Source organism: Centropristis striata, chromosome 18, assembly GCF_030273125.1.
Source record: "Centropristis striata isolate RG_2023a ecotype Rhode Island chromosome 18, C.striata_1.0, whole genome shotgun sequence".
NCBI lineage: Eukaryota > Metazoa > Chordata > Actinopteri > Perciformes > Serranidae > Centropristis > Centropristis striata.
The window spans coordinates 21797366-21817396 of NC_081534.1; the positions used below are offsets into that span (position 1 = coordinate 21797366).

Here is a 20031-nt window from a genome sequence, read left to right on the forward strand (position 1 = left end):
AGGACATTCAGATGCATTCACAAACCATGAACTAGTAAGAAAGTGGAAACCCTGTCCTTTCACAGTTGTTATTCTGTGAAATCATGTAAAAGTTTGCAGCTATGATGCAAAGAAATACGTTTACATTTTGACACCAACTTGAAGTTGCCAGATTTATTCCCACCATGACTTATTACTTTATTCCTACTTCACATTCCTACATAAACGATCAATTAATCGATTAATCACTATGTTGTTCTACATACTCCAGTATGTAGAAAAACATGCATACATGTGCAAAACAATATATATATATATATATATATATATATATATACACAGCACTAAGCAAAAGCCTGTTTTGATAACGGACGCTTCTATTTCGAAAGGACGAAAAGAGACTTCCTGTCCATCGTAAAAATAACTCAATTGAGATTATACTCTAAAGATAAAGTCAAGGAGTTCAATGTTTTATGTTTCAGCCCCGAAGAGGCATATTTAGGTGTGTTTTGTGTTTAAATAAGTTTTGGATCAAATTAAACTCAGTAATTCATGCTAGCAAGGTTTGATACGGTAAGGTAGTTTTGTTAGAAAAAAAAAATCTTGTATTTTTGTGTGTTTTATAATGGTTATTGCAAACTGTAGCTTTATCCAACTTAATTCTCAGCTCATTGGCTTTTTCACGTATGGCCGCAGAACTGAACGAACAGCCGTGTTTCAGTTCAGTGAGTACTGATAGGCAGTCATAGATAAAATAAAAAATACACAGTTCGATTAAAAATTCCAGGTGATCGACCAAATTCTTAACCCTATTCCCATCCCTATTGTCTACACACTATATTCACCAGCTTGGTAAGCACATGGGTAAGAGGATTTGAGTCTTATGATAGTGGCTAAGTATTGGAGTGATGACTTTAGGGGAAGGAATTTAAACACATTCAAGTATTGTTTTATGTGTGAAAGAGCCAAAGAAAAATGAGAGAGAATGAGTGAATGAGGGTCTATCGACAGGGAAGAGTGTAGAAAACTAAAGCAGTCTCCAATCGACGTCACAAGAAAAAGAGAAACATAACTTAAACCACATCAATCCACCAAGGAACACAACTTTTCTACTCCCACTCCCAGTGATAATACCCTGAGGGGCTATAGTGTGTCCAGGGCTGGAGGAAGGTGGAGGACAGAGGAATGAAAAGGGAAACAGAATGGATGAACTGATGGCGGTAAATGTAAACATATGCTGAACTTGCTCAGAGGGCTGTTTCAGGTGTGTGTGTGTGTGTGTGTGTGTGAGAGGGAGAGAGAGGATGGGTGGGTCACTTTTCTCCTTCTTTAAACATTTGCTTTCACTTAAGCCTGCTTGCTTCCCATTGAGGTGAAGTGTTTATTTACAGGATTTCATTTAGCTGTCATTACTACAGACATATGGGTGAGATACATCTGGCCTTTATCATGGACAGAGGCGAGGGAGACGGAGGAGAGTGTGTCTGTGTGGGTGTATGGGAAAGTTTTTATACGCTAATAGTTTTAATGTGAAAGTACCTAAAAACACATGCATTTCTTGCCACCTTAGTACCAACATTACAGCTAAGTTAACCCCACAATCCATGGACAGGCTTGAAAGGCATATTTAAAACAAATAAAATGAATAAATCAATGAAAAAAATTCACCAAAATGACACCATTTATCATAGCCACAATGTTTAAGGTCAGGAATTATCATTAGATCTTCGAATTTCCAATTGTCTTTGAATGACCCATGTGTAACAAATGTTTCTGTCAGGAAAAATAACCAAATTTAAGCTTAAAATTGTATAATATTTCGTCAAAATAACACTATTCTACATGTCTCATTTAACTGTATTTAATTTAGAATTTTATACATTTTAAACGCAATCTTTTCATCCCAGTTGGCCCATTCAAAATTTTAGCACCTGTATTTAAAGGAACAGTCCATATGATGGGCCGAACCTCCCAACAATATAATTTTGGCACATTTTTTTTTGGGCACTACCCACACGTGTATCTTTGCTCATTCCAAGAAGAAATAATAAGAGAAATAATTGACCAAAAAAATATAATATTTTTTAGGGGTTTAGATTTAATTTTTTCCAATTTTTGTGAAAAAAATGATCAAAGATTCCTTTTTTAAAGATGTATGGCATTATAACTGTGTTGTACTGCAAAAAAAGACATTTTTGACTTGTCCTTTCTTCTAGCCATGACTGTGCTGTTTCCATAGAGGTGCATGACTTGCATATTGCAGTGAAAAAAACAAGGCCACAGAGACTTAAATATTACAGGAGCAAAGAACATGAAAAGCCTTGAAACTGCTTGGGGGGGTTCAGAAGGGTTTCTGATATCCACCAGCAAAGCCTCTGCAAAGGAAGCACTGCAGCGATATCACTGTTTGCAAATATTGTCTCAGTCTCTACACAGAATGACAATGAGCTGGAATGTCACATTTTGGAATTATAGGATCAAAAAAACTGATATTGCAAGAAATGTTCATATTCCAGTTATCGTAAAAATACACAAATCAAATCCGGTGGGTGCAGAAATATTTTAAAAGAAGGTCATAAAGATTGTGAAGGCATGAATGCTGCATACCTCTCTGCTCTGTCCTTTTTCAGTGCTCGCCTGTCCCACGGTGATCTTCCTCAAGAAGCGGTCGTTTGTGTCAACAACTGGAGAACAAAGATAAAAAGATAAAATTTAATTTCCTGCCACATTTCTCATAAAATCTAATACTTTGAGCAGGAACACTGGCATCACATCAATGACAGGAAACTAAACTTTATTTAATTTTTTCTCCAAATATAACTTTTTGACACACAGAATATTGTAAACACTGGTTTTATACAGCTTTTTAAGAGAAGAATTCAAGCATCTTAGAAACAATATTAGAGCCAAGTTAACTCTCTGAACACCACAATCCATAGGCACGTTTGAAAGCCATATATAAAAAAAACAAAATCACCAAAATTACATGGACAGAAATTATCATTCAATTTTCAAATTTCAATTTTTTTCTATTTCTAACATTTGTGTCAACAACTGGAAAACAAAGATAAAAACATAAAATGTAATTTCCTGCAACATTTCTCATCAAATCTAATACTTTGATCAGGAACAATGGCGTCACATCAATGACAGGCAACTAAACTTTATTAAAAGTACTGAATATAACCTCAAACACAAAATATTGCAAACACAGGTTTCATACAGCTTTTTAAAAGAAGAATTCAAGCACTTTTCGAGTTCATTCAAGGTACCTAAACCAAAAGAAATCCAGACTCTCAAAGCCTTTTACATCATCATCTGAGTCTACGGCAGTAAATGTATATTTATATCCTTTTATTTAACTAGTTGTTTATATTAGTACGGCTTAAATTTTTGGATCATTATATAGGATTAATATGTCTTAGCTCGTCTGGTGTGGGACACAAAGAGACAGCAACAATTATAAAAATAGGGTCATATTAATTCTAATAATTTAATATTTTTGTTTTACATGAATGATTGTGTAGATAAAACTAGGGATGGATGTTTGGAAGAAACCTGCCAACTACAGCATCTATAACGTTAACGATCAATTTATCGCTATGTTTTTATATATATTCTACGATGTAGAAAAATAACAAATATGCATGGACAAAATAAAAGATAATATACAGTACTATGCAAAAGCCTGTTTTGATAATGGAAGCTTTTATTTTGAAAGGACGAAAAGAGACTTCCTGTCGATCGTAAAACTAACTCATGTGAGGTGATTCTGTGAAGACGCGGTGCAGCCTACCAAAGCTTCTTGCAAGGAGGAAATTGAATTAGACAAGTTATCAAGGAGATCAATGTTTTAGCCTCCGAAGAGGCATGAGGTTAGTTTTCACAGTAATCTTGCATATTTAAGTGTGTTTTGTGTTTAAATAAGTTTTTGATGAAAGTAAACCTAGTAATCCATGCTAGCAAGGTAAGCTAGTTTTGCTCAAATCAATACTCTTGTATCTCTGAGTGTTTTATGTTATTGCAACTTTCAGTTTGCAAACTGTAGCTTTATCCAACCTAATTCTCAGCTCATTGGCTTATTCATGTACGGCCACAGAACTGAATGTTTGCCATGTTTCATTTCAGTGAGCACTGATACGCAGTTATAGATAAAATTAAAATGAAAAAATACACAGATTGATAAAAAAAATTCACATGATCAACCTAGTTTTTAACGACCATTAATCAAATCATCAATTTATTATTCCTATCCCTGGATGAAAGACCAGATTATGTTTAAAATCAGGCATTTTTCAATGAGTATGCTATATTATGATTCAAGCATATTCCAAACCTTGAAAACATAATGGCTAAAAGTAAGCATTTTCCAAACTTTCAAGAAAATCCATTTTCACACAATGTTAAATAAAACACAAATCCACAGGTACACACACACACAGACACACACCACACACACCACACACACAAACACTAAGTGAAGAAGAGAGATTGCTATCTGTTATTGTGAGGAGGTGATGACACATTGAAAGTGCAAATACTACTACGAGGGATTTGCTACTTAAAGTTTCTTCACTCAGCACTTCGCCTATTCTCTGATAATGTGGTTAGAAATCTGCGGCTCTGCTGTTGTTCCAATGAGCGCGGAAACCACATTAGTCAAACATTGTCCTCGTGTCAGTTTGATGTGATGAAGGAAAAAGGTGGCTTGTTTCATGAACACATAGACGCACCCGCATAACATTAGGTGGTAAATCTGTTTTTAATCTCCAGGGTTCGTCTTTTAAGAGTGCCCTCTGGAGCCACTGGAGTAAATACCACATCAGTCATAGCAGCACCCGGCGGGTTGTTCTCTCTGACAACTTTAAACCAAACACAGAGACCACTGAGGTAGCTATTCCCACTCCCATCATTCCCACATTTATCACCCTGTGCCTGACGCTTTTACATTAGATTTGTTAAATCCAAAAGATCATAAGGGCCATAAAAACTAGCAAGAGCTGATTTTCAAACATATTGGAGTGAATAATCATTTCAGAATTTGCTACATGAAGAAATCTATTCTTAGTTAGGATTGCATGTGATCTTCTTTAGAGTTCTTGGACCATGTTTGCCAAAACTTCATGTCATGCAAATTAGATTTTTGTGATAGTCATACTGGGTGTTGGCAAGCATAAGCAATTGATTCTGAAGGGAAATTGGTCATTATGAAATATAAAACCATATTTTCTATTTTCATACTGATGCCTCTGTATGTATTAAGCAAATGAGACCATCGGTGAGAAGATTGGCTATTTCGGTCGGATTCCCTCTTAAATCAGATTAAACGATTAACGCCACACAAACCAGAAGATCCTGTTTACATTTACACTACCTCACTGTAGGGCTGGGCGATGTGGACCAAAACTCATAACCTGGTATTTTTAGGCAGAATGGCAATATACAATATATATTGATATTTAAACAAAAAGTGCAAAGTGTTTAGTTTTAACACAACGTCACAAGTAATTACCATCAACCTGTTTTATTTAAATACTTCTACTTCCAAAACCTTCCACCTTTTGAAGCTATTTGCTTGTAGCATGTTTTGCAAATAACGTCATGTTGCTCTTCATCTGCAATCTAAAAATCTGAAATACCTCCAAATTACAGAACCATTGTTTTGTTTTTTTCCGAGGAACTTGCTCTTGCTCTTTATCAACCGGCACCGTGTCCGCCATGTTTTTTAAAAAAGTTTGTTGTGTTGCATCATGTGCGTGGGAGAAGTCTATGTACTTGCGCAAGGGCTGTGGTCGAGCCAAAGAGTATGAGCAGCAGAGAATGCTTTGTGCCTGTCGGGCGCAGAGAGGAGCAGATGCTCGTAACAAATAGCAGTCATAACTTAAGGCAACATCAAAAGATGTTATATATCAGTATGGCAGTATTGTCTCGACTACATATTTCTTTCTAAAATATATCGATATAACTCATAATATCAATATACCGCGTTGCTATACATCCGGCAAACGGCTGTGTTTAAAAAAGCAAAATAGTATTAAAAATAGTCTTTCACTGGTTTCCAAACAAGCCAGATCAAGAACCCAAACAACTCTGCCACAATCTGTGTGCTCGGCACAGCAATTTCCATCATCATTTTGGTAAATAAAACATGCCGGTGCTAGGCATTTTCATCACATTTTCAGTGCATTCTATGTTTTTCTGTAATTCTTATTGTCTTGATATACACGTATTTGTCCAAATTAATTAAACTTCTGTAGATACCTCTCTGCCAGGTGATCTTTGAGGGATCAAGGTCAAGTCGAACAAAGGTGCTGACTTCCTCGGGTGAGAGTGAAGCAGGATCTGTTTTATTGATCCCCAGGCGCTGGAATGGAAGAGAAGAGAGAGAAAGAAGATCAGAGGATCATCTGTAAGTGCTTTATGGTGATGTGATGCTAACATGCAACTTTTGGGTTTGGTCCTACTCGCCCACATTTTTTAACCCACATTTTTGGCTGTCGGCTCAACATGCAATTTATTTGAAATCTTAAAAATGTAGGATAATCTGACTTTCTACATTTTATTTGAAACAGAAATCGCTGAACTTTCCTTGCTACATTCACATTATCTGGACATAGTATCAGGCAATCAACTCACTGTCAGGTTCAAAAGGTTCACTGGGAGTGTTCGTTTGAAAACACACACGGCTCTTTATCCCTGTCCATTAAGATTAATGAATATTTTATAGACCTTATAAGTTCTCATCCCGGAGACCTTCACACAACAGGACAGAAACACATTCAGTTGGCTCATGTCCAAACTTCAGCCTTCTATCTATAATAACATGTGCCACATTTACTTTATCTGCACAGACATGACATAAGGATTCCTTCATCAACACTACAAGAAGCAGCATTACTCAGAGACATGTAAACAGAAGGGAGCTTCATTAACCCTTTCCTTAATGCAAAAAAATGTTCAATTCTTTAAAAAAAATGCTATTAAAATATTATATATGAATATTTTCAATGCATTAAATATTTTAGTTCTGATCTTCTGAACTTCAGTTCTGATCATAAGCGTAACATTTTAATGTATTTGTTAAATTATTTTAACCCTTTATGGAATATTAACCCACATGTTTTAAATAATAGAAACACTAACTATGAAATATTTTCCATATACTAAGTGCAAACAGAAATTTTTTGGGCCGGATTATTAGACCCTTGGATATGTCAATAATTGACAACAACATTGATTTAAATGCATTATTAATTTTTGAGCAGTGCGAGTTTACAAAAAAAAAAAAACACCTTTTACCCTTGGTGCAAAAAAATCTTCAGTTCTTAAAAGTGCTACAAAAATATTATATATGAATATAATAATATTTTTCACTTTCAATTCATAAAATCTTTTGACCAACTTCAGTCCTGATCATAACTTTAAAATGTACATGTATTTCTTAAATAATTTTAACCCTTTAAACATGAACAAATATTTGGAGAGGAGGACATGGAGGAGGGAAAGCTACATAAGCTCACTGAGGTCCTCTAGTGGATACACGCATCTTTTTTTAACAAGAGCTCAACACAGCAATGCTTCTGGCTTGTACTGACTGTTGACAGAAGTGATTCTGGCACTGCAGTGTTTGGACTTACACGTAGCCTGGAGATCTGGATGGGTGAAAATTTTCGGACTCCATTCACTGAAGGGACCAGTCTATTGAACAGGGCCTTGGAGGAATAAGACAAAATTAAATGTATGCATATATAAGTTTTGCATATGAAGTAGATTCAATTGCACCTTTAAAAGGACAATAATATTTCCTTGAATGAAATGCATCACACCAAATACAAAAGTGTATAGTAAAAGTACACCTAATATATTAACATATTGCAATAATATTTTCTTAACCATCTGAACCCCACAACTGGCCAGTGGATTATAAAAGCAAGTTTTCGGGTTTGCTTCCAAGGTCAAATTCAAGCACTTTCAAAGTTCATTTTTTCAAGCTTTTCCAGCACCTTACAGCTGTGGTAAATTATATATATTTCTTCTAATACATAAATACTGAAAATTATTATTTCCCAGTTTCATTTTAGGTTCTCCAACTAATTTTATTTCTATTCTGTAGGTTTTTGTTGTGAATTTATCCAAAATTCAAGCACTTTTCAAACGTTGTTTTCCTTGAAGAAAAAAGTATATATATAATATGATTTTAGATAGAAATGACATAAATGACATAATTTATCATAGCCAGAAACTGTAAATACATTTTTAATTTTTGATGCTCTTCGAAAAAACTATGCTTAAAATTTGACATTTAATCAAAAATAACTATATTTTACATTTATGTGGCCATGACCTCATTAATGACTCGGCTAAGACTAACAGTAATGTAACAATAATTCAGTGACATTTTGGCTGAACTGCAGGCGGTTTACACAGACCAGAGAGGAGAGGACAAGGGAAGTTGTAAGTAGAGATTATGAAATGTTATTAGTTCAAAATGTAACGCATTAGGAGGCCACACTTTTTTCAATTTTGGTAACACTTGTCGGCACTGCAAACGTTTTGTGTGCGTGTGTATATATATATATACACACACACACACACATATATATATATATATATATATATATATATATATATATATATATATATATATATATATATATATATTTCATTTTATTCCAATCACAGGGCAAAGATCACAGAAAATAACAAAGCTAATAAAAATAGAAAATCAGTAACATTTAGAATTTTGTGCAAAATAAGGTAAATCAGGGTTGAATACTAGCATCCAGGTTGAAACAACAGTTTCACATATTAGTGGGTGTAAGAATGAGTCATTACTGAGGTCACCTTGTCTGATTGCGTCGCCTCGTGGAGCATCCTGGCATCGATGGCTGCTGCCACCAGGTTGTTGGCTGCTGTGATAGCGTGAATGTCACCAGTCAGGTGGAGGTTGAACTGAAGGGCAGCAAACAGTCAATGTTAAAGCGAGGTAAAATAAAGAATATCAAAGCAGTAATGTGTTGGTGCACATCAGGGGGTTTAGATGGCCCCAGAGGAAATAAGGTTAAGAGGTTGTCAGCACAAAATTTAGTATCACATGTGGTTCAAAACAAAGTAATCTCATGGTTTTGACTTTGTCTCCTAGGGCTTGGAAAATATTATGACAAATATTCTCTCTGTTTGGCATGTGCCTTTAAAGGAAACATAGTAAAGAATGGGTGGTAGAGTGGTAAGAAAAAAAGCTGGGTTTTTGATTGAAAAAAAGGGAGGCTGCCTTGTTGAAGGCTATGTGTCTGTAGCTTAACAACCAGTCTCACCCCTCCCTCCCTCCCTGCCTGCCTTTACAGACAGTGATTTAGTCACAGGCAATATTATGCCACAGCGCCAGGGGTTGTGTGTGTGTGTGTGTGTGTGTGTGTGTGTGTGTGTGTGTGTGTGTGTGTGTGTGTGTGTGTGTGTGTGTGTGTGTGTGTGTAAACTGGGGCGAGTCCCTGCACGTCTGAGGTCTTTGAAGCCTGCGTTAGTCCTGCTAGGGAGCAATGAGAGTGTCTGTGTGTCTTACCTCCTCCATGGGGATGACCTGGGCATATCCCCCTCCTGCAGCTCCCCCTAGGCACAAAGAAGAGGTAGCACAGTCAGAGGCAGACAAACAGGACCAGGACACACAAAGAAGGAATGCTGAGTGGTGGACTCTGAGTGAACTACTCCACCCCGGCACAAACTGTAGCAGAGTATGAAATGCTAGCCTCACGCTGACAAAGATAGCTTATCACACAGTTACTGGAGACATTCCTAACTGCTGGTCCAGGCGACTGTCTCTGGCCTTGGGCAAATCCCAGTCGATGCATTCAATTGAAAGAAAGATTAATTAAGAGCTGCATTCCTCTCCGTCCTCCCGTCCTATTTACTCTGTATTATTGTTGTGGGTGTTATATATGTGTGGACGGGATGATAGCTCATTTCGTTGTTCTAGTACTTGTAACTCTGTTCAATGAAAATAAAGTTGAATCTCATCTCATCTCATTCCAAAAAAAAAAAAAGAACATCCACCATTGAAAAATCCCTTCTTTTAAGAAAAAAAGCTTTTACAGAAAATGGTTAGTTTCAAAATGATTATCTTCAAAATAAGAGTCCTGCATCATATTACCAAGTCAAGAGAAAGGCAAAGAGATGACTCAGTCTATATACAAAAAGAATTGGGAGTAAAACCGTGAGAAAAATGGGGTGTTTATTCAGCCAAAGAAAACAGATCTTTTGGAATTGCTGTATGATGTGTCCTCTTTCATATCTGTTGTCTTCTTTTTGTGTCCTTTTTGTTTTTGTAGTGCTGTAAGAATGAAGGTGTTGATTTTTTTCAATCAATTTTCAAATGTTTAACATGTTGAAAAAATTTACTTTGAAAGCATTTTAAATGCAAAATAAAGAGTTTAATGATGTAGCAGTACCAATCATGTAATGCTAGGCTGTTTTCAACGGGGGCTTATTAAAGCTAAAGATATCTGAATAAAATTGGATTTGAGGTTTACCCATGGATTTTAATGGATTGGCAGCCCTAGTTTTTTTGCTTTTTTTCTTGCCCCCCAGTACATAGCTGATCTCTTTCACCACTAAACCACGTCCCAGAGGCTGCAGTCCTCAGACACAGGGCTGCTCTCCATCCCCTCCACCAGAAATCACACTTTTGGATACAGTGCTTTCAGTGCTACAGCCCCCAGACTCTGGAACTCTCTTCCACTAGACATCAAAACTGCCTCAACCCTGGACACTTTCAAAAGGTTCCTCAAACACCACCTGCTCATCGCTGCTTCTGACCTTAAATAACTCCTGACCCACTATGTAAAGCGTCCTTGGGTTTTTTGAAAGGTGCTATATACATCTAAGTTATTATTTTAATTACTGTCATTATAATGTAAAAAAAAGTCAAAGGTACAAAATGTGTCATGAACATTAGCATAAGGACCAAAGTGTTCATTACTGACCTTTAACCCCAAAGGTTGGTCCTTGGGAAGGCTGTCGGAGACAGGCGAAGGAGTTGAGCTTGAGGTGGGCGGACAGGGCCTGGACGAGTCCGATGGTCACTGTGCTTTTACCTTCGCCCAGCGGTGTGGGAGTTATACTAGAAATACACAAAATACACAACAGTTTTTGAATCTCACATAATATGATAATTAAGCAAAATAATTTAGTCGGTCAGTAAGTCACACGTACCCAGCAACAATCACATATTTCCCATCAGACTGCTTGTGGAGGCGGTCCAACAGTGAGAGTCGGACCTTAGCTTTGCTCCTGCCGTAGGCTTCCAGCTCTTCTGGCAGCAAGCCGATCTCCTCAGCCAGCTGGTCCACTGGCTTGGGCGTCTGAGCTCTGGAAATCGCTATGTCACTGACAGACAAAGAAAGCACAACAATTAATTCAGAAACATCCTGTCTATAGCATCAAAGATGTGATATATCTCAATGTGGCGGTAGATGAAGTTAAACTCTTAACATTCCCTGGCAGACAGTAGTCTTTACCTCGGTACAGGGGTCAGCGGCTGCAGTTTGAGGCTGCGCAGACGCCAGGGTCGGTACTGCTGCTCTTTGATCCACGAGCTGCAGCTACGCACCACATTCTTACAGACAAAGAGGTAGGTAAGTATAGGCCTGTCACGATAACATATTTTTAGGACGATATATTTTCCCAGAAACTATTACGATAAACAATAGTGTCGTATCAATGTCGTTTTAGTTTTATAACGATATTAGAACCTAATAAGTATATCCTTACCCTTTCCACAGCAATTCATTTTTTAATCTCAAGAATATAAAACAGTGGAATTGAAATGCAGAAAATAAATATTAAAATATCCTAGATAAACAAATCATAAATAAAGAAACTACAATCAAAACAAATAAAATAGACTTTCAGGCTCTGCTAACAAAAAATGCGCTGAGATAAACATTGTGTATTAATATTATTTGATATTATAAATAACCTATAAACAGCTGGAATGGCTGCTTGAAAAAATGTTTTTTCCCCCAGTAATTCGTACTGCCTGTCAAACATTTGCAGCATTACTTTAAAGTCTGCTTAACAACTTGTCCACCATAAAAGTGTTGTGGTTCCTTTAGACGCAGGGCAGTCACGACTGGCAAAAAATGTTGATGGCTTATGTAAACAAACAGGCATGTAAACAACAATATATTTAGTTCAGAAAAAAACTATTGTGTCCATTTTATATATCGAACGATAAGTGGACATAATAATTATCGTGAAAGAGCTAGGTAAGGAAGCTAAGAAGGTAAAACATAGTGAGTAAAAAACAAAGAGGCGCACCTGTGTTCGATAAGCTGCTGTGAGGTATCCCAATCCAGACTTTGAGGACGTCTCATGCTCATCTGAAACAAAAAAACAGTATGATAAATGCACATGTTGAGTAAAAACCATGTTGAGCCTGTATAGAGTGATTGTGATGACTAGCACAGTATCTTCAACACTACCTGTCTCACAGCGAATGACAGCGGCCCCCGGTCTAACCCAGGAGGGCGGGACGTCCATATCCCCTGCCTCTAAAAGGACCACAGCATCAGCCTGCATCACCTACGACATAAGGAGAGGAGAAGGAATTAGGTATTTCAAAGAGAGGAAAGTATAAAAAAAAACAAAAAGAAGAATTCAAGATTGTAAAATATGTGTGTGTTATGTCTTCTATGTCTATGACAGACATAAAAAACTTTTTTTAAATAAATTAACTCAAAAATTTCATCAGAAAAATGTCACATTTGGGGGCGTCCCGGTGGCTCACACCGGTAGAGCGCTAACCATGTATGCCGTGTGCTGCGGCGGAGCCGGGTTCGAATCCGGCCTGAGCTCCCTTTGCCGCATGTCTTTCCCTCTATCACCCCCTTTCTATCTCTCACTATCAATAAAGCAACAAAATGCCAATTAAAAAAGAAAAATGTCACATTTTATCACATGGTGTTGTTTGGACAAGCAGATACTGCCACCTTGTGGTCATATATTAAAACTGCACATACTGAGCTGCAGCAACTGAATATGACAACAGATGTTTGAGGATATAAAACTCAAAAAGCCTTTTCATTTATATAGAAGCCATGGCTTAGCCGTATGTATTCTCAAACAAATTACATTCACAGTCTACTGGGTATGAGGGGATTTTGAGTAATAAAAAAACATGTTGAAAAATAAAAGAGGAAATAAAGAATCACACATATATGAACACACCTGTCTCTGAAGGTTCTTGGAGCTCCAATGACTCTTGAGAGCCACCATTCCACTTCTTTCAACCAGGCACTGCAGGGACACCTCAAGGGATCCTTCTCCTCCAACCAGCAACACAGTTTTCCCTTCCAAAGGAGCATCTGCACAAATGTTTTCATTCATTAAGTGCAACCAAAATGTCAGTGTTCCACATTTCAGTTATAGCCAAATTCATGCAATCAAGTGTACATGATACGTTTTTATGGGGACCTATTATGTTCATTTTCAAGTTTATACTTGTATTTAGGGTTTCTCATGCCATCTGCCTGAATATACCTGTAATCTCCTCTCCAAAAAGCCAGGTCTGCCTTTATTGGTCAGTGTTTCTGGGTCTGGTTACTGCAGCCGGGGAATGACTGTACTGTATCGCCACTTTTGACCCACTATATTATACAGTAGTTTTGACATCACAATCTTAAGGTACAACAATTTGCTACATTTGCAAAATACTTTTCAAACAAAACCTGTCTGTGTCCCAATTCTTTACCATGTGCTCATTTCGACCAGGTTTTAAGCACATGGTATACTCAGACAGATCTTAGGAAATGTATTGATGTGGGGTTGTATGAGGTACTTATCCATAGTCAATGTGTTATCTACAGGGGATGGCAGTCGACATGTCTCCAGTTTGATACTACAGTCTGCTACGACTGTAGCTAAATCTTATCAAACTCACTAATTTATTTATCAGCTGCATGCCATTACAGCTACTGTAGATATTAGAGTTGTGAATCAGCAGAGGCCCCACAATATGATTTTATCCCGATATTTGAGTCATGATACCATATTATTGCAATTTTAAGCATATTGCGATATGGTGAGTATTGCGATACAATATATTGCCATTTAACTGTTTAACTGCATTTTGTGTGCACAAAATTCAATTCAATCAAGAATCGTTTTGTCGAATAAGGGAAAATTCTAAGTCGACTTATCTCACTTGAGTCTTTTTATTTCTCCACAATGAGAGTCAAACCCAGACTGACCAACAAAGTATTCAGTCAAACTGAACTGAACTGATATCAAACAATTCATGGACTACAACAACTGCAACATTTTATCAAACTTTCCTCAACTTTAAGCTTCACTGCTCTGATATTTTTCTTGAATGAAACATAAAAAAAGCCTTAATTTGCAGTGTTATTTCAACAACTTCCCAACAAGATCCTGACGTACATGGTGACAATAGATTCCTCAGATCTTGTACTTTCATATATCAGTATCTCCAGTATCCAAAAACGGCGAAAATATTGCCGGCCCGACGGCCGTCGTAACGCTAAATATCGATACTTGGCGGCCATGAATCAATATTATATTGCCACGCAAAATATCGCAATACTACACTGTATCGATTTTTTCTCCCATCTCTAGTACATATCAAAGTATATACCATGTTTCTCCAGCACATCCAGGACAGCGCTGGCTTTGGGTGGCACAAAGCCTTTGCTCCGGTCCCCTCGGACAAGACGGCCAATATTCAAATCAGATATCCTATAACAAAACAAAAATGGACAGAAATATTTAATCTTCATAATATATAATCAAAGTAAAGCAATAATTCTTCTCCCTGGAAGCTAGTCACATATTACTGGCCACAGCATTTAATGTGAATGCTGTGGAAGACGGCATAATGTACATTCATAGAATTTTAAATTGGATGCATACGAGCCACATATTATTCATGAGTGGCAAAAGCAACAGTGCTGCTTCAAATTACTCGTCCTGGGTTGAACCAGTTCTCTTTGATTTGTGATGATTGTGAAGGGTGCCTTGCAAATTTTCTCCTTTGCGTGTCTGCTGAAGTCACACACCCTGCATTTAGATTAATTCTGTGCAGCCCTTTCTGATTTGGTGTAGCATGTGAGGCAATGCATTTATCTCTGTTGAGGCAGAGAAACTTGTCAGCTGACACCTGGCAGGCTGCTGCACAGAAATGTCAACTGCTGACACATTTAACAGCATGTCAATAAAAATGATATGCGGTACAACCAGTTGCAAATGTATGATGGATTTTACATGACATAAACCTGCAGGGTTCATGAATTAAGAGTTGAATTCAAGCAATTTCAAGGTACCTAAACCAAAAATGTTCACCCTTCACATCACATGTTAATTGTATAAATGCAATTGAGATGAAACACCAGTTTATGTCTAAAATCAATTCTTTTTCAAGGAATATATTCTAATTCAAGCACATTACTAACATTGAACTGATAAAATAATGGATTTTCCAAACTTCCAAGTCTTTGTTCGAACCCTGTACTCTTCACTGTTATGTCCGTGTGTGAGAGAAGAAAACAGCAGTTTGAAATGCAATTATTAAATTTATATAGTGAAGATTTTTACCCATCTACATCCTTCTCAGGTTTGAGCGTGTTCAGCACTCTGCTGGTGAGCGAGGCTCGGGGGAGGTGGAGGTAGACTCCGTGCACCCTGGGGTCTTCATTCAATTTCAAAATCTCCTCTACAATCTACACACAATCACACAAAGACAAATTGAATGTAATTAAAGGCCAGAGTTGCAACAGTAAAAGCAGAGCTGTCATCAACTGTTTTTAATAAAGTAATGCTTACATGGTTTTGTCGTCTAATCAATTACTTGATTTAATAGATCTGCAAGACTGAATTTCTCTACAAAGAATCATGCAGAACCACCTCTTTAAATATTTACTAGAGATGCACTTGTAAGTTTCTTAGAAATAGGGTTGTAACAATATATGTCTATCTATATATATTTTAATATTGTTTCTATTGCAATGACAAAATACCTTTATATACAGTCTATGCAAAATACCAGCAGCCAAACTGTGTCAATATTTCCATCATTTGGACGATGCTTTATGTTTTTAAACATACTTCCAATAGGAAAGGTTTCAAGTGAGATGGTAATTGTGCCATGAAAGTCTCATACTGTTGCAACACTACTTGGAAATAAATAATTTTGAGCATGAAAATGACAAATTCACTAAAAAAATCTTAGTCATCTAAGACCAAAACAACCAATTAAACTTAAACTTGATGCTGGTATGAATACAGTGTGTATGTTATAAAACCAGAGCCTTCACACCTTAAAGGTAAAGTATCTTTGAACAAGTGAAAGAGTGTAACAGCATGTCCACCATCAAATTTAACAGGTCTGTGCTATTGACAGAGCATAAAAATTATGGTAATTTCAGAGGAAGGGAGGGAGACATAAAGGAGTGCGGGAGAGGGAGCGATTTTGAAAAAAAAGAAAGAGGAAAGGTGTGCAAAAATGGAGCAGAGGATCAGCAGAGAGTGCTTTGAAAGGAACTGTATTGCAAGTCCTGTTCTGTCAGCTAAAACGATTTTTTTCTATATGGCTCGAGAGTCGACTTCAGCTTGCAAAGAAAGCCAAAGCTGAATTGGATTGAATAAAGAAATGAAAACAGACCCATAAAGAGTGACTAAGCCAATTAGTAAATCTGGAATTAGTCATGTAACAGTAGATATGATGACTAAGAAAAGTTCTACAGTTGAAATTACACAAAAGCATATAATGATAACATGAGTACATTCAAACAGCCAGGAGGATCATGCCCTGACTTGCTAAATAATGAAGAAGTGGGAAGAGTCTTCTTACGAAATAGGAAATTAACCAGATTTGTGAGTCAGCTTCACTTACTTCATCTTCACTGCACTCCTGTGCCAGACAGATCTGGGTGATGTTTAGACCAATCTGAGGAAATACAGGGTGAACAGGGTGAACTAGTGTATAAGGGAAATATGCATAATAAAGACACATAGAGGAACAGCGAGAGAGGAATTTACCCTTCCTGCCATTTTCTTATTGATCTCCAACAAGCTGTCATCGTCACTCGCCTTTAAGATAAAATAAGCACAATGAGAAGCAAACACAGAGGCCAGATAACAAAGACATCTTGAACCAATAAGAATAGATAAAGGTTAATTAAGGCAAAGCTGGTTAAATGTCCAAACTACTACTACTACTTTTTACAATCAGGTTTGACAATATTTCCAGGCAACCTTCCACAAAATTATCCCTTGTGTATGTTCTTACAGTCTTTCTTTCTAAAACGGGAAATACAAATAAGACATAGCTTTTTTGGTTTGCTACAGTACCTGAATAATGGCTAACAAAGGCTGAACTGTTGGATTTCTTCTCTGCAGAGCCAACATTGCCTCCTTGTTGCTCTGAACCACTGCCCTGTGAAAAAAAAAAAAAACAATTAGCATTCATCCATTTAAGGATACAGACAGCAGGGATGCAAGGTATTATTTTTAAGCACTGGCCACATGGGCCACAAAGCCCTTAAATTTGGTGGTACATTATTTTTGGTGGCCCAAATGTAAACAAAGATAAAAACAATACCGAAAGAGCCTTTCTTAACTGTGGCACTTCAACATCAGAATAATATAAATTCACCATTATCTGCGGATCACATTATACTACTACTCATATAATACTGTTTGCTGTAGTTAGAGAAATACCCCGCCTAACACAGACCAACGACGTTTTAATGAGTGAAACAGAATTTTTTCTTTTTAATGGAATAAAATAAAAATACTTGTTAGGTTGGACCAGGTTACTGCACACGTGGTGGGTGTGGGAGGGGCTTAACTTAACACACTGACCTACATGTGGCACAAAATGTAAACATTATCTAGATTAGGCCCGTTTTTTAATTATCTTGGATCAGTTGTTTAATGTATTTTATCACAAACGATGTCATATAGTAGTAGAGATACATAATTAGAAAAAAAATATATACAAATCGCAGAAAAACATTAATCGATGCAAATGCACACAGTGACGATAGTGGCTGCAGATGGTGATGTTTTACATGTCTAATAACGTTACGGCGAAAATACTCAGCACGACCCCTTCACCCTAAAGGTTTATTAGCTCTAATCTAATGAATTCAGGCAAATTTAACATCTACTGTTTGGCAACAATGGGAAAAAGTTGCATCATCTGGCTGGAGACGCTCTGATGATACCGGGGACACGTGAGGAACTGGCTGCTCGCCACGAGCAACAGCCGGCGACACCGGAAACGCGTTTATCACTTAACAATATACGAAAAAAGTCTTATTTTCCGTTAACAAACAAACAAACAAACACTAAAAACTTAAAACTGGGTTCCAAATATGCATACAGTCCTTACCTCAAAGAGCTGTACTCAAACCCATCATCTCTTTGGGACGGTTTCCCAAAGGTGACGGCTAGTTTCGGGTTGGTACCGCCGCTGCTGGTACCGCTCGCCGCCCGGAGGATCAACCGACCGTTGGCAGGACCAACCGGTGGGCATCGCCGCGACAAGCTGCTGACCCTGCTCCCCGGACGGGTTGGAGTATTCCGAAGGCTGCCATAAGCACTACGAGCTATAGATAACTTCATGGCTGTGTATTTGAGCTATTTTAAATCGTGTCGTTTAAGTTTGTTTTAGTCGGTAGTTAGCGGCGGTTGAACCTCCGGGAGGAACAAAAAGGTGAGCTGGCAACAGGGTCCTGATGGAGGCACGCTGTCTTCAGAGGCAGTCGGAATTTTGAACACTCACCATTTGTGAACAACCCACAATTGTGACGCGCTATGATAACACAAGCAGTGCGGAATCAAGTACACGGATCTTTTAGTTCAGTCAAAGTAGCAATGCTACCAGTGGAGGAATGTTACTAAGTACATTTACTTGAGTATTTCCACATTATGTAACTTTACAAGGTTTATCCTTTATTAATCCCACAATGTGGAAATTAAATCTCGCCATTTAATACATTTTTTTTTACACATACAAGTGAAGTACAGTGCAATGAGCAGTGGGCTGCACATTACTTCTTCTTCACTATATATTAGGGGCAAAATTTTGTACTTTTTACTCCACTACATTAAGCTGACAGCATAAATTACTTTTTTAGATTAAAATTTAACATGAAAAAATCTGATTAATTTTAAATGATTATGCATGAAACCAAATTAAAATCTATTTAGTAGTTAAATGCCTTACAGGGACAACAGTAAAATGCTGCTGACATAAATGCATAAAAACATGTACTTTTACTTTTGTTACTTTAAGTGCTCGTTCTCATGCTTTATTGATACAGACAGAGGGGAGGTAAATTCAGACCATCGACTATTACCTTTACATCCAATACGGACTATAGACATTTGCATTTAAAATAATCTGTTCATGTTCTTAGATACCTCAAAAATGTCAAAGAGGGTCATCAAGTCTTGTGACTTTAGATCACATTGGAATCAATAGATTGTAATTGACCAGGCAACGTCTTCAACCAACTACAGCTGCACACAGCACACTTCTGTTACACTGAAAACTGATGCAGTACATTTAAACATTTTTCTCATGAACCGAGAAGGAATTTTACAATATTTCATATGCAAGTTGTCATACGGATTAATATTATTATATATTTGGTCATTTCAGGTTATAATTTAAGATAACTTAGAGCCAAGCTAATAAATGTTTGTGGAAAAAAATTCATTAAAAGCATAAAAAATATTTTGTAGGGGAATAAACAAATAAATATTTAATCCAAAAGTCTAAATGCTGATTATCTGATATTATAACATGTAATTCAGAGAAGTCTGGAAGTGACATGAGATTTTCTAGTGCTTTTCAGTCAATTATGTCCATTAAATGACTTTGTTCTGCCCCCTAATGGCTCTTTATGTTATTACACTCCATGTAGAGTTGATGACCCAGTAAATCCAAGGACTTTCAATACTAAAGTCTCCTGTAGATTACTGCATGCGTGAAATACTATTAGATTAAAAATATGGCTGGGAATTAGGAGCAAT

At 37.1% G+C, this 20031-nt stretch overlaps 1 protein-coding gene across 1 annotated transcript in view; it reads right to left on the bottom strand.

The window, feature by feature from the left end:
* The window catches only part of mthfd1l (methylenetetrahydrofolate dehydrogenase (NADP+ dependent) 1 like), a 51382-nt gene extending 32614 nt beyond the window's left edge, over window positions 1–18768 (bottom strand). Inside the window, exons 1-17 of the mRNA XM_059356802.1 lie at window positions 18383–18768; window positions 17338–17422; window positions 17026–17076; window positions 16880–16933; window positions 15583–15707; window positions 14627–14727; window positions 13201–13337; window positions 12456–12555; window positions 12292–12353; window positions 11490–11587; window positions 11185–11358; window positions 10956–11092; window positions 9539–9585; window positions 8824–8931; window positions 7617–7691; window positions 6241–6343; window positions 2587–2663 (exon numbers count right to left, since the gene is read on the bottom strand). Of these exons, the coding sequence (XP_059212785.1) occupies window positions 2587–2663; window positions 6241–6343; window positions 7617–7691; window positions 8824–8931; window positions 9539–9585; window positions 10956–11092; window positions 11185–11358; window positions 11490–11587; window positions 12292–12353; window positions 12456–12555; window positions 13201–13337; window positions 14627–14727; window positions 15583–15707; window positions 16880–16933; window positions 17026–17076; window positions 17338–17422; window positions 18383–18615 (1767 nt within the window). The 5' untranslated portion in view covers window positions 18616–18768. The remainder of the gene's footprint in view (window positions 1–2586; window positions 2664–6240; window positions 6344–7616; window positions 7692–8823; window positions 8932–9538; window positions 9586–10955; window positions 11093–11184; window positions 11359–11489; window positions 11588–12291; window positions 12354–12455; window positions 12556–13200; window positions 13338–14626; window positions 14728–15582; window positions 15708–16879; window positions 16934–17025; window positions 17077–17337; window positions 17423–18382) is intronic.
* Between the last annotated feature and the right edge of the window lie 1263 nt (window positions 18769–20031).